The sequence below is a fragment of the Pavona decussata genome, unplaced genomic scaffold (genome assembly GCF_977016875.1).
Source record: "Pavona decussata unplaced genomic scaffold, jaPavDecu1.1 SCAFFOLD_102, whole genome shotgun sequence".
NCBI lineage: Eukaryota > Metazoa > Cnidaria > Anthozoa > Scleractinia > Agariciidae > Pavona > Pavona decussata.
The window spans coordinates 2,878,235-2,893,481 of NW_028145517.1; the positions used below are offsets into that span (position 1 = coordinate 2,878,235).

Here is a 15,247-nt window from a genome sequence, read left to right on the forward strand (position 1 = left end):
TTGACAGAGGATGGTTTTTATTTTTTATTGTTAATTATGCGTGTACGAATTTGTTGAATAGTCAATTCAATTTGGCCACTAATGTGTGGAACAAAGGCCAGTGAAGACTAAAATCTTGAGAGAAATATAATGTTGTGAGCCTCGTGAATCAATGATAGGGGTACTTTTTATAGTCAGTAACCCGGGCATACTCGGAAGCAAACATCCAAGTTCTCCCAACAGGAGTCGAATCTATGGCCTACAACAAGGACCTACAGGAGACTCGTGGGAGCTAGGCCATTAAACTAGATTCACGTGACAAACATCCTGCATACGTTCACTAATTCCACTCATCGCAATTCAAATCTTAGCAGTATACAGGATAAATTGTTTGTCACATGAATTTAAGTTCTCATGAACCTCCTGTAGCTGAGCTCTAAAATTACCTTTATTAACAAATGCTTACAAACGTAATGAAAAAGATAACGGGAACTGGTAATATTTAGTGCTCTTAGTAACTATACAGAGCTAATCTAGCTGAGTTAACAAAATTTAATAAATGTCTTGTTAGCAGTACTTGTTGTCTTCACGAGGGTAGGGGCTTTTCTGAGATTGGGATGCATTTTCATATGCAGGTCTATACTCGAAGTTAGCTCGCTTGAAAACCATTGTTACTTTGTGCTGATATCGCGTTTCCATTTTCCTGCGTACCAGTGTGGTTGCCACATTCGGCTACACCTTCTAAGTCAACACTAACACAATTTGTATGTGAGCTCTTCATCGCATAAGTACCGTTGCTTATGTTTTCATTTTGAGTTCCTTTAAGCGACACTGCTTTTCGCCATTTTGGTCGAAGCAGCTTTCTCCGTGTGCGGACAGTCTTCCAGAAAGTTTTGTCCTTATCTACATTGCTCTGCAACGCATTAACCTCTTCAGTTGCTTGCAATTCATTTCGATTTATCTCCACTGATTCCCTCTGTTCACAACCGTTCTCATTTGCGTGGTAATTTCCCTGAGTAAGGAGCTCATGCTCTACGATCCCATGTTCAACTTTATCAGCACCCAACAGCTCATGTTCCACGCTCATGCGCAGTCCGAAAATCTTGTCAACCAACAACAACTCTAGAAACGTAGTAACCGCTGCCCACGCAGCAACAGCAACAACCATGAGCATTTGTATTCCCAGAAAGCGCCAAGGACCGCCCTTGAAGATCCCAAACTCGTTGGAGAATCGCTTTACGAGGATGTCTTTTTCAGCAAACAGCGCAACGCTCAGTAGGCCCCAGATTCCTGCAATGCAATGTGTGGGGACGCATCCGACCGGATCATCGATTCGGAGCCGGTCGAGAAGAGCGCATCCAGGGCACGCCAGTAGGGCGCCTACTGCACCTATGAGGATAGCTTCCCAAGGACGCGCCAGAGAGCAGATTGCTGCAAGCAAAACCGAACATATAGTACAGTTACAGGCAAGAATAGGTCTGGGTAGAGGGTCAAATGACAGAGTAATGCAAAATAGGCACACTAAGCCAGAGGAAGGAGGGACTGAGGTGTTTGGAAATAGGATGAAAACCTCTTCGCTTTTTTCTTGGAGAAATGCAAACCAAACGTTCGCTAAATTTTATGATAATTAAGATCATATTTCCAAACCTTCTTCACGGTAGTGATTTCCTTTGTTTTCTCCTCATGAATTAGTAATAAGTTTGGGAAGAATGTTTCTACATCTTAATATCCTAATTCGCGAAACTTGGAAAAATGATATTATTTTAAAGTTTCTCATCACCTTCAGAGGTGATGTCACAGCTGTTATAATATCGAAAATGTTTGGTCAGTTGATTACCTGTTATGCTGACGAGCCCCGACAGAATACCAGTCACAAAGATTGGAATGTTCAGCTTGTTTTTAAAGCAAATATAACTGAAAGGGAAAAAAATTAAAAAATCACGTGCCTGAGTAAAAGCGGAAATCTCGGGCACATTCAATCCTAGTTATCCCACAGTGACCAGCGTCTAATAGACCCTTCTCCTAAATGGCGGCAACAGATTTGAATGAGTTAAAATTGAACTGACTGAAAAACTGATACTGATTCCAGCACTGGAGAGAGCACCTTTACTTTAGTAGCCTTGCAAAGTTTCAGCATATAAGGTGTTATATCAGCTTAGGAAATGTAAGATGAAATTTGAGAAATTTACGGACGTTTGTATGACTGGGGGCATACGTCATACCCCCAGTCATATACAAACGCCTGTAAATTTTTCATTTTTCAACTTACATTTTCTCAGCTGATATTACATCTGATATGCTGAAACTTTGCAGGGTTACTAAAGTAAAAGTGCTCTTTCTAGTGCTGGTATACGTTTTTAATTTTAACTTATTTGAATTTTCGGCCGCCATTTTGGAGAAGGGTCTATTTCTCCTCACAACATCACTACTTGACCAAATATACGGGTTATGAGAAGAATGGAAATAATCACCACAACATTCTCCCAACTAGTTGCATTGGTTATAAAGAGAGGACCAAGAGGAGGAGATGCATGTTGATACCGGGGCTTAATGAGTAACGTTCCACTCAAACTCGTCATGTACAAACACATAGCCAACATGCCGAGCAGCGGTGTTGGCCGTCGGGTTTTATTAGATTATAAGAACGACAGCATTACATGCAAATTAGCAGGATAACAATTCAGGGAAATAAACAGAATATAAGCTACAAGTTCCATATTCATTTGTTGAAAGCGCGGGTTTTCAAAGAGACGTGATGGTAATCAGTTTTCCTGAAAACTGTTTTAAGTCCTATATTGATTAAATTGTAAAATTAGTGAAGATAAAGTCTTAAGTACTCTATAAAAAAACTAACGTAGCATTAACTGTTTTGCTCCAAGAGAACACAAGATCAAAATATCGAGAATTGTGTGACTTTAGAGTGCTCTGTTATGTTTACACAAACAAAACCACAACAAAGGTCGACTCAGTAGTTTTCGTTGGAATGATTGTCATTCATGAACGAACAGCATTAATCATTTGTGTTAATTCCACAGTGTTCAAGAAGTCACAACATCGCCCAACATTTTTCAGCAACAAAACGCTCAACGATGAAACCGGCTGAGAATCTTTAATCTGTCCAGTTGTGCTCCAGCAAAAAGCGTGGTTTTTCTTCAGGAAATAATGTAACTGTGGAAGTCTCACTGAACGGACACTTTTATTCATTAAATGACCTTTGTACCGAGACGGCTAGTACCTACCTGTACACCATTCCCAGAATTCCTCCGCCTATAGAACCGTTGATGGTTACGACCGCTGCCCTGTTTAGTTAAATAAGTTGAAAGTCATGGACAAAAACAAGAATTAATTGTGGACAAACGCTTCTAGCTCACGACATCTAGAGTTTACTAGCAGAGTTTGCGAAAATATTATGCAAAATGTTAAAGCAGTATTCAGAAAACTACAGAAGCATAAGCTCAATTAGATTTAAAAACCAATTTATCTTTGTCGCTTAGATTTAAGACTTGTTTGGCTGTATTCTAATTGCAACCAGTAGACCGTTTTTTTGTCCCAATCATCGCCCATCTTGAACTGCGCATGCTTGCTAGTTAACCGTCTGTCTCTTCTAGCCAAGCGGATATTTTGTCTCCACTATACAACAAATAACACAGTAGTGTAAACCAAATAAGGACGCCTGCCGAGAACCAACCCGAGGCATACAAACATGTATGCATATATACATTTGTATATGGTATTGAACAAATACAATCCTAATATGCAATCGATACCTTACACGTTAAATAAAAGATGTAAAACACTGAGATCTAAACATCAACAAGTCGTGATTAACAGAGCAGGGCAACCGCTAGCTGGGTAGTTAGTTTGAGAAGCGTACACAAAAACTAACCCAATGATTCGTTCAGAAACGAGTTCAAAACTCGGACTCGTGCTGTGCATGAGCGTGTAATAACAAGGGCCCAGATTTTAATTTACAAGTGTACATATTTTATTAAATTGGCCCCAGGAAAAACCTGCCGGAAAAAACCCCTTTGGGGAAAAAAATACGACAGGAAATCTGGGTAGGAACGATGGCCCAAACACTAAGCAGTTAGCAGCCCATCCTAAATTTGGCATCAGCCCAAGGTAAACGGTTGGTTCTGAGGTCTAGATGGATATCACGTGCTAATACTCGCTCTTATATACCACTGCATCATTACCCATGATGCTCGGGCCTAAGGCCCAGGCCTTATCGTATCTCGTGCCAATAAAATATTTATTTCTGCCTAATTCGCAGACTCAATCGTCAGAAATACCATAATGTCTCCTAAAACTCAAACACTGACTTGTTGTGAAGTCACGTTATGTTGACATCAATTAACTACTTTCTGTTAAGGACTTATTTTCTGAGTGGCACTAAAACGCAGTTGGTGGTCATGTTTCAATACTGCGAAGATTGTTGCGTAAATTAAGTTCCTGTCTCCCTAAGATCCTCATAACCCAAACTGGTCACAAAATAGATTTGCTTTAAATCTTGCATGTGAATTACAGTTTTTACAGTTACTCCACTGAAAAGTTTGGGCCCTAAACACTTCCTCAATTTTCAGGGAGGTCCCAAGTTATTCAGTGAAAAATGCAAAATCTCAACATCTTTGGTAACTTCTTACACCACTTAAAATTTTATTCAAGGCTAAATACAACCATTTGTTGACAAGTGTTCCCTGTAACAAAATGTTATTCATGTTTCCACATAATTGTTTTAAGTAGTAAAACCAGCAATTTTTCACAGGTTGTAAGAAAACGGAAAAACAGATGTACACCAAAGTGAGACTTATACTTGTCAAATTTTACGTACAAAAGCAGTTAAAATTTTCATTTTTTTCCCACTAAATCCCTCAGTTTTGGTCGACTAATGATCTCCCCTAGAAACTGGCGATGAAAGCGTTTAAGATCCAAGCGAAAAGTACGTTTAAAATAACTGGACAAAGTATAATTCATATAAAAGATTTGAAGCAATTCTATTTTGTGACAATTTAATTTTGTATTATGAGAATCTTAGGGAGACTCCACTTAAATTACCACCGTAACAAAGAAACAACAATCATACCTGGAAGCTAGTTTCCATTTCATGCCGCTAATTCCAAACGTACTTCCACAGTTGAAACCTAACCAGCCCCACCATAGCATGAAGGTCCCTAGCAGAACGTTTGTAGGGGAAGCCATTTGTTTTGGTGGTGCACTTTTATCGAAGCGTCCTGTTCGTGGCTTCAGCATTAACGTGGCCACCAAGCCGCTGACACCCCCAACTAAGTGCACTGCACCGCAGCCGGCGATATCCACCGCACCCATGTTACGAAGCCATCCACGTTCATCCCAGATCCAATGTGCCGGGAGACTATATGTCAGAGTGTTAAGAAATGAGTACATGGTGTACGCTTTTAAACTCGTTCTCTCTGCCATTGCTCCAGAAACAATGGTAGTTGCAGTCGTCGAAAACGACAGCTGAAAAAAGTATCTGGAAAACACTTGTCCCATTTCGCTTTCATCCGCGTCCGTCAAGAAGTACCCGAGGCCGATGAATGAATTTCCATGATTGCTTATTCCGAAACTGAAGGCGAATCCAAACAGCCAGTAGGACAGTCCACCATATATCACATCAACCGCATTCTTGACCATGATGTTTGCTTCATTTTTTCTTGAAACCATGCCGGATTCTAGAAGGCCGAATCCAGATTGCATGGTGAAAATTATGAAGGCGCTTGTCAGAATCCAAGTTGCGTCATCCGAACCGATTTCTTCACTAAATTTGTCATCGCCATGCCGGTTTGTTGTTTGTTGGCTTGTTGATGGTGGTATTGTTGAATTGAAAGTCCAGTTGGACAAGCTCATGCTGAGCTCGTTTATTCGTTTAGAGCTAAATGCTTGAGATGCCGTTGAACCTGGTAATGTGCGCCCTTTTTTCAGACGCCGGGTGTCATTGCTGGTTATGAACGTCGCTCTGATATGAAACTGTCAAGGAAACTTCCAGGTCATGCAAAACAGAGGACAGGTGTGATTGCTTGGAAAGTCGGACTTTCAAAACGCCTAAGACGAAGCTCGTGAATGTTTGAGAGACGATTCGAAAACTATAACCATCGTCCAATGCCGTCTTGTGTGTCCTTACTCCAAACGCCTGGTCTCGTTACTGTCTTTCTTCACTCTAAAGAGAGAGTAAGTTGGTTTCTTAATTTTTAGAAATATTTATTGAAATTATACGCAAGCCATGCTAAAACATTGTTGCATTATCGGTTGGACAGGGAACAGAGAAGTGTCGCGGTGCATGACAACAAACCATCAGCATGCATTGGAGTCATTGCTATACAGATGAGAATTCAAATTGCCAAATTATATTTTGACCTTTGCGCTGTGAGATTGAGGTTTCCAGACTGTTCAGCATATTCAAAGTAAGAAGAAACTACCACAGATACAGTTTTATCTACAGGCAAGCGAACCATCAGGAAGGCGTCAAATAGGTGACATAAATTAATCCAAAACTAAATGGGGCCTTTTTAAATATGGGAACCTGGGGTGCATACCATTTACGCTAACCACCCGGATGGAAATTTTCGGTAGAAATACGAAATGATTTAGCTTGTCTTAAGAGAAGATGGATAACATGCAAAATGTTTGAGCATCAGCTGTAAATCCCAAAAGGAGTAGACAACACGACAAAATGTTGTCTATGTATTGCGTTTCTATAGAAACACGGCTAACACGTTAAGCTAAGGAACGATCAATCATAGCTGTAAAATGCAATCACATTCAAGTACAGAGTGAGAGATTCAATTGTACATCTTCTTAATGTTTGTTAAGCCGATATCTTTCACCATTCACCAGAAGAGTTTAACAGAATAGCCTAATGTTTCCAGATTGTTTTAAGGTCTTTTAAACTGATTGTTAAAGACCCATTCAATATCAAAAACGACTGTTACAGAATTACGGATATAGCAAATTAAAAAAAAAAGAAAGAAAGAAAGAAGAGGTCGTGTTTCAGTATAAGCTGTATTATTGTGGCATCTTATCCAGTGATTCGTGATCTAGAGGTTGGCAATGCAATTGGAATAGAAATGAGGCAATAATACAGAAGGAATACGTTTGCGCCTTGAAATTGAGGTTTCCAGACGGTTCAGGCATATTTAAAGAAGCTACCACAGGTACAGTTTTATCTACAAGCAAGCAAACCATCAGGTAGACGTCAAATGGGTGACATAAATGGGGCCTTTTTAAATATGGGAATATGATGTAACATTTACTTTTTGGTGCGAATTTCCTGTTTTCGTTTACACAAGAAGTTCCGGTCAGTTTTCGTGAACTTCTGGGTCTTTCTATCAATTTCTATAGACGCACGACAAAATGTAATCCATGTGTTGTGTTTCCATAGAAATACGGCTTTCAACCAATTAGAACGCGCTCTTGCAAAACCAACAGTTAAGCTAAGGAACGATCAATCATAGCTGTAAAATACAATCAAATATCAAGTGCAAAGTGACATTTAAGGTAGAGATTCAATTATACACCTTCTTAATGTTTGTTAAGCCGATATTTTTCACCAATAAGAGTTTAACAGAAGAGCCTAATGTTTCCAGATTGTTTTAAGATCTCTTAAACTGATAGTAAAGACCCATTCAATATCAAAAACGATTGTTTCAGTATTACGGATATAGCAAGTTCAAAAAAAGAAAGGAAGGAGAGGTGGTGTTTCAGTATAAGCTGTACATATTGTTGTGACTTGTTATCCATTGATTCGTTATCTTGAAGTTGGCAATGCAAACGGAATAATAAATCAGCTAACACTCTAAAAAAATTGAAATCGAGGGTTTAAGCTTCGGGAATGATGGATAGGCTTTCCTGTAGGAAGTAAAAAAAAAAAAGAAATGATAGATCTATTTTTATCAGTCATACACTGCCATACTAGGAAAAGAAGATCCCAGTTACCCAGCAGAGTCGAATCTACATAAACTTCCGATTAGTAGTTCGGATGCTCTATCACTGAGCTACAGGAGACTCGTGGAAGCTAGGCCATTAAACTAGTTGCACGTCAAACATCCTACATACTGCTAGGATTTAAATGTTGTTGACGGTAGGGTATATGCGCATTGAAAGCAATGTACAAAATCTTAAAATTGCTGAAAACGCACAAGGATTAGTTAAGTTTATTCATGCTGTTTCCGCCGTTCGATTTCTGTTGAATTTTTAATGTTTCTTGGGTAAACAGTCACTTTGTTTGTTTACGAATACGTATATCGATTTATTCGATTTCGGCTGAATCAGTAACTTAGAAGGCGCATTCATTCAAAATATTATTATGGCCATAATGTGGTCAATATTTGGTATATTTTTACAACCAAAATTAATGTTTTACGCAGTAAAGTTAAGCTATCTCCCTAGACCTTTTTCCTTGTTTCCCCCTAGATATTTGAGATCAACAAAGTTATCATTATGATAGTAACTGGCTATGCGCTAGAGATGCCCAAGAAGATATAGATTAGGTTGATAACTAAACCCGGCATGTAAACAGCGCCTCTCAAATAGCGTATCGTACATGAACGTGGACTGAATATATAATAACAATCTGTTAAGAAAAATTGAAAAATGAAAATAACAAGAGAAAGATTCAATGCTCACCATATCACGAAGGCGAGCGACGACAATATCCAAGTCCTCCGGTGCGCTGGGAAAAAACCAAATTGGTCCATTTTTTAGCAATTTCAATGTAAGCCCTGCTGTGAAATATTATGAATATACCAGCAAAGTCAGTAAAATTCAAAGAACTCCTTGCAGTCTTATAAAGCGTTATCTTGTTTAGAAAATCACAAATATATGAGGCAAGGCTTTCCGATCCTACAAATAATCTCTAAAGAAAGCGGCGACAGTCTTGTCATGAACATATTTCTTAATTGCGTCCTGTAGATACCCTTCAATACATGTCAACGACTACATTATAATGACATCGGCAAGTGTACCGCAAAGCAAAACGATTCTTTACCATACGAAATATAATATAAGGTCGATTTCTTTTTATAGGCCAGCAGAGAAATTGCCAGGGTCGACGAAGTATTATTTTCAAAGCTCGAATACTGTTCAGGTGGATATTTCGTTAATTCAAGAATTACTTCCCGTTTGGTTCAACGTCAGCCTTTGAAATCGGTAGTGAGTTTTACTTGTCTATAAACACCACATTTTGGGGGTAAAAATGGTCATTTTCTTATCAGAATCGAAGAGTAATGCTCGTAAGGATATTGCATGGGGCAATAAGCAGAACAAGGCCTTCTTATCCCGACTTGAATTAACGTCAACTTGCCTGATTATACGATAAATAAACAGTTGCACTAATTTAAATGAAAATGTTACTTACTTTTTAGTTTTCCTTAAGACTTGACGTTCCCAGACTTGTCTCACTGTATTCTAACGTATCCGAAATTGAAAGTTTTGGGCAAAAAGATTTACCAACAGTTCAAGAAACGTAATTAAAATTGCAAAGAAATAAATCTTCATATTTCCTCCTCAGCGCGGCGAGAAGATAATGAAACGGCAGGTGCTTCACTATATCTCCAAACAAATAACGCCTCAAAAGTTTGCAATTTTGTTACCCTTAAGCAGCGTTTTCATTTAACATACAAATTTTTGGCTCATCGTATATCTAATTTTGCTGAAAGTAATAACCGCTCGAGATCTCTAAACACACGTCCAGCAGCATTAGCTCCTAGAAGCGATCGAGAACCATTTTTTCCGACTTGAAACTGATCAAAGATCGATCTATGAAGCTTTCTTTTCCTGCGCGTTGTAAAAGCTTCTCCGAACTGTGCACAATAAATTTTTAATAAAAGGGCGTTTGGCAATGACACATCAACCTGACGCAGTACCCTAGCTAGCCAAGATACTTGAAGCTAGGATAACTGTCAAATTGTGACGTTCAACAATTGCATTTTAAATGAAGTGAGTGCGAATTTACCAAAAAAAGCCAAATTGTCATAAAAATTAAAATTAAAACTAGAAAACCCAAACAAGTGATTAGAAGCTGCCCAATTTTAACTTTAAAATTCGTGTGGTCACAACAGGGATTCAAACACACTCAAATGTTCAAACCACCCTTAGTGAAGCATAATGAATCGAAGAACTCAATAGTTTGAGTCATCTTATTTAAGCTATAGCATGGCGGGTGGTTTTAATCTTTGAAAGCGCAAGTAATAAATTGTGCATTTCGTATATAGGTAAATAATTGTTATTGCTCAACTTTAGCAAAGCAGAACTCTTTTCCGTTTTTAGCAGTCTTTTGAGACGCTCAAAATAAGCACAGCGCGGAGTAACATGCAATATCACCCAATCAGAACTGGAAGCGAAAACATACAACATGAAAATAGCGTTGGTCGTAGTAAAGTAGCGCGGTCACGGAAAAGTGCAGCGCGGGTCGCGAAAGATTGAAGCGCTGGTCGCCGGGGAAAAGCGTTGTGCAGCTTGCGGAAAAGGAGAGTGCTCGGCTCGCGGAAAAGTACAACGAGGGTGGCGAAAAGTAACGTAAGTAGCAGAAAAATAGCAATTTCGTGAACTAAATGTAGACTGTAATTGTTTCTCTATTTATCTTTTTCTATTAGAACAATAAAAAATATGAAGTGTCTTGGATACACTTATTAGTAGTAAACGTTGAGTAGTTGAATAAACAAAAAGCGTGATCATCAAGCTATATGGTTAGTAATACGCCGGCCTTTTAGCTAGTAAATAACGGTCTCAATAATGATGATGATGATGATGATGATGATGATGATGATGATGATGATGACGATGATGACGATGATGATGATTAGTAAGCTATTAGCAAATTCGTCTGCCTTGAGGTTTGTAAAAATCGATTTATCTCTAGAGGTGGTTTCGGGTTTGTCCAAGGTTGGAATACAGTCGAACCTGTATTAAGCGGCACCGTGTTCAGCGGTCATCCTCTACAAGTGGTCAGTTGTCAAAGTCCCCAAAATTACTTCCCTTGATTACTGTAATGAATTTTGACCTCTATTAAACGGTCACTTTGTAAATGGAAAGCACTCAGATATGGTAACAAATTGCGTGCCAGGCAATTGAATTTCCCAATAAATGATAGATATATTTTTAAAGTCAGTGACAAAGGGATACTCGGACAAAAGAAAATCCGAGTGCTCCTATCAGGAGTCGAACCTGTGACCTTCCAATTGCTACTTCAGATGCTCTACCACTGAGCTACAGGAGAATCGTGAGAGCAGACCTTTAATAAACTAGGTTCATGTGACAAACACATTCCTTTCACATACACCAATCGTCGACATCCAAACAGCAGTATGCAGGATATTTGTCAATGAACCTAGTTTAATGGCCTTAGCTCCCACGAGTCTCCTGTAGCTCAGTGGTAGAGCATCCAAACTAGTAATCGGAAGGTCGACTCCTGTTAGGAGAACTCAGATTTTTAATTTCCAAGTACACCTGTGTCACTGATTGAAAACTACATCTAATCAAATATGAATTTGTTGTTGAAGTCCGTGAAGAGGAGTTATAAATCACAAATGATTAATTCAATGAAAATTAAAACAACCTCGATTTAAAATAGTGAAAAGGCTTAACGTACCATTCAGACCCGTCTTTTATCCGTGGTTTTTAACTACCGGTGCACCAAACGAGAAAATGTTTGCACGAGTTTTTTGCCTACATTTCTATCGGTGGCAAAAAGGTGAATCTGTTTGCATGCGTTGCGTACCTACATTTCCATCATATCATCAGTCTTCAGCTGTTAGCTCGAGGTGTCTAGTAACACTTTAATCCAAACTTTCATTTTAGACTAATTGTTTCGTGTAATCCGTGATTTTAATGATAAAGGACAGCCAAAATATGCCTTGCCTGGCGGCCTCGTTTGTTCTCATTTGTGAACGCCAATATAGTTAGAAGCTGAAACGTGAAGCGATATTGGATTTACCCTGAAATCGCATAACAGTGTAGTAAAATACACCAGTGATCAAAAATTATAATTTGAAGCAGTACTGAGATCATGGCATAGGTGCCTAAAACATTTCTACTACAGCCATGTTTTGTTGTTGTTGTTGTTATTGTTTTGGCTAGATACTTTCAAGTTCTTGTCTTTTTTCTGCGTTTAAAATGCCCGCTTTAGTAAGGGTATGTTCGATAAGCCGTATTCCTTGATAACATTGCATGCAGCGATTACTAAAAATCCATCGTAAGCGGTGTTTAAAGTTACCAAATGCGAAAGCTTCCTTGCATATCGTATGCGAGATAAAGCCGAGCTTTCAGTTGCGGCTTCCCGAATCTAGAGGCTGATTCCGTTTATTCATCAGTATTCTTGAATATTTTCAATCAAACGTGACCTCAGTTTTACCGCATTCGAAAACGACAAAATTCTATCTGCTACTTCATTAAAGGCGTGAATAAGTTGGGCTGCAATTAAATAAGATTGGGTTGTGCGAAAATTGTGGTAATTGCATGATATGAAGCAGTGGATGGCCTGAAAGCGGAGACGCGAAAGTGACATAAAGTTGACGAAATATTTTTTGCCAGATGCCATTTCAGCCTCATTTTCTAAGAAGGTATGAGAACAGAAATCTTAAAACGTACCTTAGATCTTTTAAACCTCTGGAATAAGTCATTTTCAAAGCTTGTTTGCAGTGTGCAGCCGAGCAATTATTGCTGTACGTATTTTATAGCATCGGGTTATCTGAACTAATGGTTTTCGAAGCACATTTCCTGGCTTGAGTGTGATTTATGACAGTCGATTTCCTATCTTATATTTTATCGAAATATTCGTCTATATTGTCTAGTTCTAATAATTAAAAGGTAAATGACAGTGCCAAATAACCAAACAAATATTGGCAGCTCTGTCTGTATATACATGGCTGTTTTAATGCATTTGGTGACAGCGCAATAGCTCGCGAAAAAATAAATTAAGCAAGAAGTTTAGAAGCCCACGTCAGTATATACATACAACAACCGGGAAAAACCCTTCGATTCTTTCACAATAACATTGATTATTATTATCAGATTATTATTATTATTATTATTATTATTATTTATTTATTTATTTATTTATTTATTTTCAAATCCAACAATGTCGCAAAAAGATAAGCAAGAACCAACTACATCATGCATAACATTAATTACATAAAGTCGAAACACAACTATAACAGAAGACTTACAAACGAGAGAGGCACTTACAAAAAAAGGAAAATATAAAATAAATTTAAAATATATTTCAAACTATATTTTTTTATCGGCGGTTATTGCTCTTTGAACATCCTTGGAAACGTAAAAGGTTATAGACTATAGAGCAAAGGCGTAAGCCGAAAACTGTTGCTTTTTAAATGCATTTCGTTCGCGTAATGGCTCGAAAAATAAAATATACTAAACTACAACTCTGTGTATACATACGATAAACAGGAAACCTTTCGGACCGCACTGACATCGGTAAACTTCGACTGTTCCTCCGACAACAATCGAGTTTTTCTCGACCGTTTATGGATCGGCCTTTGCGCCTGCTCGGAAATCTTCGGACATCCTCGGAAACACAAAAGTCCAAGAAAAGGCGTAGCGGATTCTGATTCAACAGAGTAAAGGATTATAGCAAGGAAGAAACTTCGGCGCAGGTAATGTTGTTTCTTGTTAGTCTTACTTAAGTTTGTGAGGTGGGAAAACGGACAGCTGGCCGCCGTCAAGATATATCATTGTAAACAACTTCTCTAACAATTTATGTACTGTATTTATCTTTGAAGATCCTTAATTCGCCTCTGGCGCATAATGTGTCTGCTGGTGAAATATGGCGACGTATTGCACTAGGCGAGCAAAAATAGCTAAAAAAGAGGCAGAGCTCAACATCACCAGCCGCCAGAATAGAATTCAATGACAGGAACATCAGTGAAAGAGTTTCGTCTTCACAAAATGGTGAGTGAAGGTGTTTTGATCTTAATTTCAAATTTGCACCGAAGAAGAAACCGGCCTCAAACCGCTTTTTTTTCTTTTGTTGTCAAGAAAGTGTCACAAAAACGAAATACTGCCAAATGAACCTTTTTGCCACAAGGCACAATTTAGTTGCCGTCATGATGTTCGCCTGTTCTCTGTTTCTGTCTCACGCGTTTAATTTGACTCATTATCTGACTGGGCCTAATATGAACTTTGCGTGTGTATCATATAAGCGTCGTACAGAAGAACAAATTAACACGGAAGCATAATTTGTCCCATGATTATTTCCCGTAGTTATCTTGAGAGCATGACTCACCTGACAGTACACATTATCGAGGAAATTATGCGTTTTCCTAAATAAATATGGCCACCGTAAGCTGATGCGCTGTTATCGAATTTGAAAATATTCAAAATACTGGAAAATCTAGACGGGGAGATCCGCGCGTTTTTCTTGCTCGTTTCAGTTCGCGTATTTCAAGTGTTCACTTTGCATGAAGCATAAATGTGGCGGCGTGCAAATAAAAAGTATTGCAAACAGAAATCAGTAAAAGGCAGATAATTCTTGACAAAATGCAACGCTTAGTTTTCTGTAAGTTCAGCAAACTACAAGTAGACGCACTTTATTTAGCACAGATGCTAATTTGTTGAATTAGAATTTGCAAATGTTGGATGTTCTCATGTCGATGAAAAATTGACTGCAAATATGACTCCTTGATATTCACGCTGTAATAAAAAAAAAGGCGAAAACGGTTTACAGTTAAAGAAAGTTTATACACGTGACAAACTCTTAAGAAATACCAAAAAAATCGGTATCTAAAATAGCTTACGAAGATGAAATGCTATTGCCTAAGAAAATTACGATAGCGATTTCGGCTTCTCCGGATAATTACTCCCACGAAGGTCGTTAGAGGATTAAAAATTGGAGCTCAGGATTATTGGTAACAGCAACAAGCAGATTTATAATGAACCACAAGTAGTCCTCCCAACACCTCCCAACTCATGGCTTCTCGTCACCTCCTGGGGTCTACTTCACAGCGGGCCACACGGGAGGCTCGGCCAGAAAGGAGTGCCTTTTTCGCCTTAGTAGCATGTGAAAGGGTAGCGAAATTTAAGATTTGAGTTTTCTTAAGGGTCACAATATTAGACTACAAATTGTAAACGTTAGACTGTAAAGGGGAGCAACTATTAATAAAGAAGCAAAAGCTGGGAAAATCCTGCATGACAGATCGAACATGCAACCGTGAAAGGTTACAGGCATGCCAGGACAAAAACACGAGGGTTTCGCTTACCTTTGAGGCATAAGAGAGGTGTGATCAATTTTTTTGTTTTA

General features: G+C 38.6%; 2 protein-coding genes across 10 annotated transcripts in view; one reads left to right on the forward strand and one right to left on the reverse strand.

Moving 5' to 3' along the window:
• LOC146471634 (putative ammonium transporter 3) overlaps positions 1-15,247 on the reverse strand; it is a 24,269-nt gene continuing 9,022 nt past the window's right edge. For 2 of the 7 annotated variants that reach the window (XM_085120022.1, XM_085120020.1), the window contains exons 2-5: positions 5,063-6,154; positions 3,219-3,278; positions 1,817-1,893; positions 1-1,410 (exon numbers count right to left, since the gene is read on the reverse strand). In XM_085120022.1, coding sequence (XP_084976148.1) covers positions 629-1,410; positions 1,817-1,893; positions 3,219-3,278; positions 5,063-5,844 — 1,701 coding nt within the window. In that variant the 5' untranslated portion in view covers positions 5,845-6,154 and the 3' untranslated portion in view covers positions 1-628. The other 5 variants (XM_085120018.1, XM_085120016.1, XM_085120023.1 and 2 more) reach the window with 5 other exon arrangements.
• Positions 10,384-15,247, forward strand: part of LOC146471635 (putative ammonium transporter 3) — a 25,791-nt gene continuing 20,927 nt past the window's right edge. Inside the window, exons 1-2 of one of the 3 annotated variants that reach the window (XM_085120026.1) lie at positions 13,574-13,604; positions 13,731-13,899. The gene's annotated coding sequence lies outside the window, so the exon portion shown is untranslated. Of the gene's footprint in view, positions 10,510-12,517; positions 12,552-13,573; positions 13,605-13,730; positions 13,900-15,247 lie in introns of those variants that run through there. The other 2 variants (XM_085120025.1, XM_085120024.1) reach the window with 2 other exon arrangements.